Source organism: Electrophorus electricus, chromosome 1 (assembly GCF_013358815.1).
Source record: "Electrophorus electricus isolate fEleEle1 chromosome 1, fEleEle1.pri, whole genome shotgun sequence".
In the NCBI taxonomy this organism is placed as follows: domain Eukaryota; kingdom Metazoa; phylum Chordata; class Actinopteri; order Gymnotiformes; family Gymnotidae; genus Electrophorus; species Electrophorus electricus.
This window is the reverse complement of record NC_049535.1, coordinates 8,617,501-8,627,500: the sequence shown is the minus strand read 5'-3', so window position 1 is coordinate 8,627,500 and position 10,000 is coordinate 8,617,501. Positions and strand designations below refer to the sequence as shown.

The window sequence follows — 10,000 nt, the reverse complement described above, 5'->3', positions numbered from 1 at the left end:
CACACACGTACGCATGCGCACACACACAAGCGCACGCACACACACACACGCACGAGCACACACAAACATACACACACATACACACACACACACACACATACACACGCATACACACACACACACACGCACGTACGTGCACACATACACACACACGTATGCACACACACACACACACACGCGCGCGCACACACACACGCACGAGCACGCACACGCGCACACACACACGCCCACACACACGCGCGCGTGCATGCGCACACATGCACACACAAAAAAATCACTCATCATACTGTATCTCTGAAGCTTTGACGCAGAATAATTTTTATACCACACCCAAACATCCACCAACAAAAACACACCCATACAGCTTAGTTTACACACACACACACACACACACACGCACACACACACATGCACACACACACACACACTTACTGCTGCAGGCCATGCTGGAAAGGACCTCTTGCAGTTCATGTTTCTGATCAAACGATAGCTCCCCCCCACACACAAGCACTCGCGCGCTGCCATGTGTGTGTTTGCCGGAGAGGGGTGTGGTGTGTGTGTGAGCATGTGTGTGCGCCCCAGCGACAATGGCAGCCAAGTGAGCCAAAGTAGAGGCGGAGAAGGAGCCAGCCACGAGCACATCTCTGCCCACCTCCAGCAGGGGGCGAACTGCCCACGGCCCCACGCAACACGACTTATCCTGCAAACACACACAGCAAGCGTGAGTGACGCCAACGCAGCTGACTGGCTGAGGGGCATCGGAGCTGGAGGGCACAGGGTGTTTTCACCACTGAGAATGGTGGGAGATAGTAGAGGACAAGAGCATCATGGGAAACTGAGAAAAATAAGTCAGGCGTGGTGGTGGTTGTGCTGGTGGGATCCTGTATTATACAGAAACGTGTGCTGTAATCATTCTCACTGCTAGTAACAGCACAGCAGTCTTAACACGTCTCCTTGTATGAAGCTCTGTATATTAGACAGAGCACGGAAGAGATGGAGAAAGAGGGAAGGAGGGAAAAGGTGCGAACCGTATTACGTGTAAGACCAGACTGTGTTATGTGTTAGATCAGACTGTGTTATGTGTTAGATCAGACTGTGTTATGTGTTAGATCAGACTGTGTTACATGTAAGATCAGTCCATCAGTCCATGTGTTATGTGTTAGATCAGACTGTGTTACGTGTAAGACCAGACTGTGTTATGTGTTAGATCAGACTGTGTTACATGTAAGATCAGTCCATCAGTCCATGTGTTATGCGTTAGATCAGACTGTGTGTTATGTGTTAGATCAGACTGTGTTACGTGTAAGATCAGTCCATCAGTCCATGTGTTATGCGTTAGATCAGACTGTGTGTTATGTGTAAGATCAGTCCATCAGTCCATGTGTTATGTGTTAGATCAGACTGTGTTATGTGTAAGATCAGTCCATTTGTTATGTGTTAGATCAGACTGTGTTATATGTAAGATCAGTCCATCAGTCCATGTGTTATGTGTTAGATCAGACTGTGTGTTATGTGTAAGATCAGTCCATCAGTCCATGTGTTATGCGTTAGATCAGACTGTGTGTTATGTGTAAGATCAGTCCATCAGTCCATGTGTTATGTGTTAGATCAGACTGTGTTATGTGTTAGATCAGACTGTGTTATGTGTAAGATCAGACTGAAGTATGGCTTCCAAATCTACAGTTATTTTGTATATACTTCATGTATGTATTTTATATTTATATTTTACTCAGCTCTTAAACATATTTTATATCCTATCATGTTTTTGTTAGTTTCATTTTTTTCCATTTCTATTGCTCTTTGTTATTTGTGAACCTGTGTGGCTTGCTGTCTAAACTGGGTTTGTCTTTCTAGTGAACACGGTTCACGCATTCACACTAAATGCTAACGCTGCCACTCAGTGGGTGTAACCGTGGTGACTCTCAGCGACGGTGGCGTCATGTGCATACCCTCTATTATGGCCGAGCATAGCCAGAGACATCCTATACAAATAATGAATTTGGTGTAGATCGAGTATGTGCTAATTTAACCATACAAAAATGGCAAATTCATTTAACAATGTATGTACCATGTGTTTTTTTTAACACAACTTTGTCTAATACCTCTTGTCATTACAGCTTTCATAATTAATATTAAAAACTGAAACTATGTAAACACTAAAACTAATCTACAGAAAATTATTATTTTATAAATTAACATTTCAAATCAATAACACCACGGTTATGGGGGTTGTTGAGTGTGTGGATACCTGTACGATCAGTTTGTATTCTGACAGTAGGTTATTATGACACAGTTCTTCTCTCACACAGGCTGGAAACACCAGTACATCCATACAGTGGGGGTCCTTACAGAAGGTCTGTCCCTCCAACTGCCCGACGGATGTAACACGGGAGAAACCTGCACTCTTCAACTCATCACACACTTCCTCCATACTTGAGAGAGAGACAGACAGAGAGAGAGAGGTTTAGTTAGAATTAGGTGTGTGTGTGTGTGTGAGTGTGTGTGTGTGACCTCCAGAAGCACTGATTGCATCTGTCTGCAGCCCAGATTTATTGTCCCTAAGTCAGCTTGTCTGTAGGCTCATATGAGCTACAACCACACACGCATGCGTGCACGCACGAACACACACACGGGATCGTTTGAAATAAGACTGGTCATTCTGGAATAGAGGTTAGACATAGGAGAACAGCCTTAATAGGACGGCAGCAGCATGGCAGAACAATAAACTATTTCACACACACACACATATACCATGTCCTCCAGTTAACCCCTAAATGTTAAGGCAACCGATGATAAAGGATTCACTTTTCTAAGCTGTTTATTCCATTTCTCTTTTTTGTGTGTGCGCGAGTATTGTGTGTGTTGGGGGCGGGGTTCTGTACCTGGCTCGGAGTGTGTTAACCCAGGCGTAGAGGGGCAGGTTGGATGCTCGCTCTTGTCTCTGTTGCACAGTCTTGGGCAGGATGCACTGGATAGTAAGCAGGTGGTGTTTGATTCTGCAGCGTGCTAATGACGCTTCTAGCTTCGTCTTAAACCTGACAGTGACAATAACAACCAGGCTCACAAACAAAAACAACTAAAACGGACACATCACAACACATCACAAACATGTCACAAACCGCACAAACACGTCACATCACAAACCGCACAAACACGTCAAATCACATCACAAAGCACACAAATATGTCACAAATGCATAACAAACCACACAAACACATCACAAATTGCACAAACGTGTAACAACCCACACAAATGCATAACAAACCACACAAACACATCACAGCTGCACAAACCGCACAAACATATCAGCAGCTGTGTGTCATGCTGCCTACCAGTGGCTGTTTACACACCATTATTATTATATTATTATAAGTGCACACCAAATCTAAACAAGTCACCTAAGATCTTTATCTTCAAGTGCATAGATAATAGTCATCACCACGGCTCACGTAGTGTCCCATCTCCTCAGTGAATTCAAAAATACTGAAATCTTGTGTGTGTGTGAATCCTGTTGTCTGTGTGTCTGTGTGCGCGCGCATGTGTGTGTGTGTGTGTATGTGTGTGTATGAACCCTGGGTGTGTGTGTCTGTCTGTGTGTGTTTGTGTGTGTATATCCTGTGTTTTCCTTTCTCACCTGAACAGGCATTCCTCAACTTCTCTGACTGACGGCTCTGCTGCACCCTCTTTCTGATTGGCCAGTTGCTCGCGGGGGCGGAACTTCCTGTCCAGGAAGTCGTACAGCATCACAGCAACCAAACTCATCAGATCATTTGCCTGGTCATAGACAGAGAGACAGAAGCAGCTATTGTTCCAGCTGATGGACAGCCCTTATTCAGAGCACACACGCCACTTTTCCACCAGTAGTGCTGATTCATGTAAACTATTGAACTTATTAAGAACGGACCCGCCTTTCCTCTGCTTTGAGAGCACATCTGGATGTGGCCGTTTCCTCATCCGGAAACAAGACGGACAACATGTTAAGCACATGCTTGCTTCTTTCTTTGAGGGCAGATCTCACCATCAGGAATCAAAACGTTCAACTTTTTCCGAACCACTGGTGATTCAGGACCACTGGTGACCCCAGGGCCCCGCCCCCCGCCCTAGCCTCGGCACTACACATGGGGATATAAGCCATCTTACTGGCTTGTGTATTTCCTAACTGGTGTGCTCTTTAAAGGCAAGGCCAGCTTGTCCCTTTCTTCTCCTCATCTAGCTTTCATTCTCTTTTGTCCTCTAACAAGGTCACCGCCAAAAGCTTCGGGACTTTCCACGTCCAGTGTCGCCCGGCAACGGTATTCCCTGAAGGGCTGTAGCTAAGTGCTAAGTTAACAGGCCAAGCCCTGCTGAAATGACATTATGATGCTATAGTTAATATGGGTGCATTAGTATGTGCGAGCACACACACACACACACACACACACACACACTAACTGATGGTGATACTGTCAGCTGATAGTTGTGTGACAGTTGGAGAGGATGTCAGTAAAGTTCATTCTTGTAGCCTGTTAGTAAGGAGGTCATTTGTGTACACTGGGCCTAACTGAGCTATATAACGTTTATATCTAAATAAAGATTTGTTATTTAAGTCATTACTCCGAACATGCTCACATGCTCTGTGCTAGCCTGTCTGTCTGTCTGTCTGTCTGTCTGCGTGTGTGTCTGCTAATCCTTCTGCCCTTGCTGACTTTGGCTCATGTGGAAGTTCTAATAAAACCGTTTTACGTTTGAATGCAACCGTCTCCATTTCCCATTTGAAATACAGTCCTTCCCGTGTGGGAAAAAAAAGAGGAGAGAGAGAAAAAAGGAGAGAGAGAGAGAGAGAGAGAGAGAGAGAGAGAGAGAGAGAGGGAGAGAAAGAGAGAGAGAAACTCAGGATGCAGGGCAAAAACCTGCCAAGTCACCAGCAAATGACCCATTCATCCTTCACCATGGGCATATTTCATCTCCTGTGTGTGTGTGTGTGTGTGTGTGTGTGTGTGTGTGTGTACACGAATTAGTGCTGAGATACAGCACTCCCTCTTCCAACCCTCACACAGTCTAATCATACCCGAAAACCCACACGTACAGATCAGATCCTGGAGCTAGAACTACAATAGTCCACATCACAGACAGATGGAGACTGTGCTATAGTAGTACACATCACAGAGAGATGGAGACTGTGCTATAGTAGTACACATCACAGACAGATGGAGACTGTGCTATAGTAGTACACATCACAGAGAGATGGAGACTCTGTGCTACAGTAGTACACATCACAGACAGGTGGAGACTCTGTGCTACAGTATTACACATCGCAGACAGGTGGAGACTCTGTGCTACAGTAGTACACATCACAGACAGGTGGAGACTGTGCTACAGTATTACACATCGCAGACAGGTGGAGACTCTGTGCTACAGTAGTACACATCACAGACAGGTGGAGACTGTGCTACAGTAGTACACATCACAGACAGGTGGAGACTGCTACAGTATTACATATCACAGACAGGTGGAGACACTGTGCTACAGTAGTACACATCAAAGACAGGTGGAGACTCTGTGCTACAGTAGTACACATCACAGACAGGTGGAGACTGCTACAGTAGTACACATCACAGACAGGTGGAGACTGTGCTACAGTATTACACATCGCAGACAGGTGGAGACTCTGTGCTACAGTAGTACACATCACAGACAGGTGGAGACTTTGCTACAGTAGTACACATCACAGACTGGTGGAGACTGTGCTACAGTATTACACATCACAGACAGGTGGAGACTCTGCCCTACAGTAGTACACATCACAGACAGGTGGAGACTTTGCTACAGTAGTACACATCACAGACAGGTGGAGACTCTGCGCTACAGTAGTACAAATCACAGATAGGTGGAGACTCTGTGCTACAGTATTACACATCGCAGACAGGTGGAGACTCTGTGCTACAGTAGTACACATCACCGACAGATGGAGACTGTGCTACAGTAGTACACATCACAGACAGGTGGAGACTGTGTTACAGTAGCACACATCACAGACAGGTGGAGACTCTGTGCTACAGTAGTACATATCACAGACAGGTGGAGACTCTGTGCTACAGTAGTACACATCACAGACAGGTGGAGACTGTGCTACAGTAGTACACACCACAGACAGGTGGAGACTCTGTGCTACAGTAGTACACATCACAGACAGGTGGAGACTCTGCGCTACAGTAGTACACATCAAAGACAGGTGGAGACTGTGCTACAGTAGTACAAATCACAGACAGGTGGAGACTGTGCTACAGTAGCACACATCACAGACAGGTGGAGACTATGCTACAGTAGCACACATCACAGACACGTGGAGCCTGTGCTACAGTAGCACACATCACAGACACGTGGAGACTCTGTGCTACAGTAGTAGTTTTACTGTACAGTAGTATGGTTTATACTCATTCGTAACACACCATGAATAGCAGACTAAGTGCTATATGCTGCTCTACTACTGTTAAAACTACTGCGACGTTCCTCTGTGGTTGTCTGGTTATCCCTCATGACGCGAATGTAAGAGTGTCACACATCCGCAGGAATTCCTCATCTCCAGCACACAGTGCTTGTGAGTTTCTTTTCCTGGTCCCGTAATGTCTGGAGTCTGAGGGGCCCACACGACATTTTTCTTCTCATGTGTGTAAGTGCTTCTTTATCTGTAAGCCATGCAGCTTTGGCGAGTGTGTGAATGTGTTTAACGGAGAACATGCAACCTTTCAACCTTCTTGTATCACTACACCCCAGGGCAATTCTCTGACACACACACACACACACACACACACACACACACACACACACACCCTAGTTTACATTCAATCCTAGATGTCTTGTACACATACATATAGTTTTAACCACTATTCATCGCTCTCTCTCGCTCTCTCTCTCTCTCTCACACACACACACACACACACACACACACACACACACGCACATACACAGTCAATCACCCTTGCAGAGACAGATGCTGCATAGTTTATCCACTATTCCTCTCACACACACACACACTCTCACAGGGACAAACACAGTATAGTTATAACCATGATTTCTCTCACACACACAGTCACTAGCCCCTGCAGAGACACACAGTTCCTCTCTCACACACACAGTCTGACACAGCAGGCCTGAAGAAGAGTAAGACAGGTTAAAAACAGGAAGTTTCAGAAGGAAAATCTTTTATCCAAAGGAAAGCGAAGGTTGACTGGGTACAACTGGGATTGATAATTAATCAAGTCCCACAGGTGGCGAAGCACACACACCTGCAGAGCTAAACCCATGTGTTCAGCAATGCCATCACATCAATAGCAGTTTCCCTCTGCTTACTCCAGTTCTTACTAGCTACTGATACAACTGCTGCTAGTGCCCCTTAAACACACACACACGCTCGTGTGCACACACAATCATGCATGCACGCATGTACACATCACATTCACACACATGCGTAGGCATACGCATTGATATGCATACCCACGCATGCACAATTACATGCACAAGTGCACGTGCGAACACACGGAAAACCTAATGATTAATAATGCCAGATAGATTTTTGGCCAGCGGATAAAACACAGTCTGTGATTAACTGAGTCAGATGAAAGATTAATAGGTTATGGAGCCAAAGTAGCAGCAGAACGAACTCAGCAGTAAAACATCATTTGAGCTTCATTTTGTAGTCAGAGCAGAGAAGGTGAACTCACTCAACCTCTCCATTCCTCAGAGCCACTCCTCCCCCGCTCCCCCCTGCTCCTTTAACTCCTCCCACAACCTCTCTACTGAGAAACACTCTGCCCCGCCCCTTTAACTCCTATCACAACCCCATAACCACTTTGCCCTCCTACTCTGTTCCGCCTTTTAGCTCCTCCCACGCTGCTCTGAAGCGCCGGCCTCCCTCCTGGCGCCTGTCCACCCAAAGCAAACGCTCTCGAAGACGCACTCACCATCGGATGAAACAGGTAGAAGCAGCTGTCCATCATGACGTCCTCCAATAGCTCCTGATCTGAGGGAGAGAAGACTGGGTTAAAGAGAGCACAGCGAAATGCGCTACCGCAGGCCCTCCGTAAGCCCACCTATCCTTCTCGCCTTCGCCGGGCGTGATTTATCCGAGGCAGTGCCAACCGTGGCGGGCCCTGGGTGCTGTACACGCAGATTAATGGAGATATAAAAATGAGGTGTGTCTGCTTTTCCGAGCGCAGATGCAATCACGCTGTCGAATGGATCGTTCCGCCGGCCCGACCCTGCTGGCCGTCCGGTACGCGATCGTAGCCCGTCTACCAACCTCGTTATGTTTCGTTATGCCGACCGGCAGACTTGGAACGTCCTAATTAAACATCCTCTGCGCAATCTGCCTTGGAAATGGAGCCACTGGAGCGGTTCAGCTGCGCCTGGACGGGGGCGCGCCGCGGCGGGCGTCAGGGCCTCTCGGTGCGAGGGACAGACGGCCCGAACTCCATCACGCGCGGCCGAACTACCCGTGATTCAACACTCCACATTACACATTTGCACTCGGTAACAAACGCAATGCAATCCCACAGCCATAATAACAAATAAAAGCACATTATTATAATAAGACATTATCAACATTTGTAATTTTGCGAGGCAAAAGTACGAGAGAAAAGATGACTCTGTACGCCGAGCAATAAGAGCAGCATCGAGCCGGAGTGCTGTTAAGATCACAGTGCATGGTTCTACTGTGTGCGTGGACCTGGTAAACGTGATATACTGCTGCACTGCAGAGCGGAGATTTCATTCGCCTTTATTTCATCTCTCAAGAGGACCCGCGTGTGGAATGAAATGCCATAAAGAACTCTATCTGACAGGGGGAGAAGGAGGGGAGAGAGAGAGCAGGAGCGAGGGATAGTGGCGCGGGAGAGGGGAAGTGAATGTCTGATGAGGGACGTTAAGGTAATGGGCAAAATGAGAGAATGCTAAAAGCACGAGTCACGGGAAAGAAAGAAAACGAGAGAAGAAAATAAAGATGAAGAAAGAATGAGGCAAAGAGAAACTGGATTGTTTTAGCATGAAAGAGGGAAGGAGAGTCTCCATACGTGAAGAAGTTGGATACACCTGTTCATCAGGAATACTATATATATATATATATATATATATATATATATATATATATATATATATATATATATATATATATATATATATATATATATACATACATACATACACACACACACACACACACACACACACACACACACACACACAAGGGATTTCACTCTATCACTGCAAGAGGCACTGTGAAATAAAACTTGCTGCAACAACCACGATCAATTATTCATATGCTGACACCCATGTCTAAACGGAGTGTGTGTGAACGAAGTGTGTGTTTTAACTCCTCCTACAACCTCTCTACATTCTAATGGAGTGTGTGTGTCTTCATCTAACAGGAAGAGGGTTGAGCACTCCAACCCCATTCACGCACACACACTCAAAAGTTCAAAGAGGTTTTATTGTCATTTCAGCTATATACAAGTACACAACAAAAATGAGACAGTGTTCCTCCAGGACCATGGTGCAACACAAAACAACAGTGCAACAGACAACATGCTACACAAGTGCAAACAGTCCAATATAGTGCAAAAATGTCATTAAATAAACATTAAATAAACAATAATAAATACAGAACAGGACAAATACAAAATGAATAGACAGTGCAATTATTTAGTGCAGTACACAGTACTGGGAATATGTAAAGTGAGTTGTGCATAGCAATCAGTGACATGCTACACTGAACATAGCAGTCACCAGTAGCAGCCAGAACAGTTCAGAGTACAGTGCTGGTTTAGTACAGCACTCTAGCAGCAAGTAGGATAATGTGCAAGACTGCAACAGGAGTGCATAGTTTATTTGTGTGACGTTTGACTTCAGCACTAGTCCGATGCAAAACAATGTGTGAGTGTGTGTATAGATATGTATGTATGTATGTGTGTGTGTGTGTGTGTGTGTATGTGTGTGTGACTGTGTATAAGCATGTATAAAAGTGCCG

General features: G+C 45.6%; 1 protein-coding gene across 3 annotated transcripts in view; it reads right to left on the bottom strand.

Annotated features, from left to right (window-relative positions):
* LOC113589360 (putative methyltransferase NSUN7) overlaps positions 1–10,000 on the bottom strand; it is a 25,494-nt gene that overhangs the window by 8,108 nt on the left and 7,386 nt on the right. For all 3 annotated transcript variants that reach the window (XM_035529765.1, XM_035529776.1, XM_035529770.1), the window contains exons 3-7: positions 7,941–7,999; positions 3,635–3,774; positions 2,883–3,035; positions 2,249–2,432; positions 433–700 (exon numbers count right to left, since the gene is read on the bottom strand). In XM_035529765.1, coding sequence (XP_035385658.1) covers positions 433–700; positions 2,249–2,432; positions 2,883–3,035; positions 3,635–3,774; positions 7,941–7,999 — 804 coding nt within the window. The remainder of the gene's footprint in view (positions 1–432; positions 701–2,248; positions 2,433–2,882; positions 3,036–3,634; positions 3,775–7,940; positions 8,000–10,000) is intronic.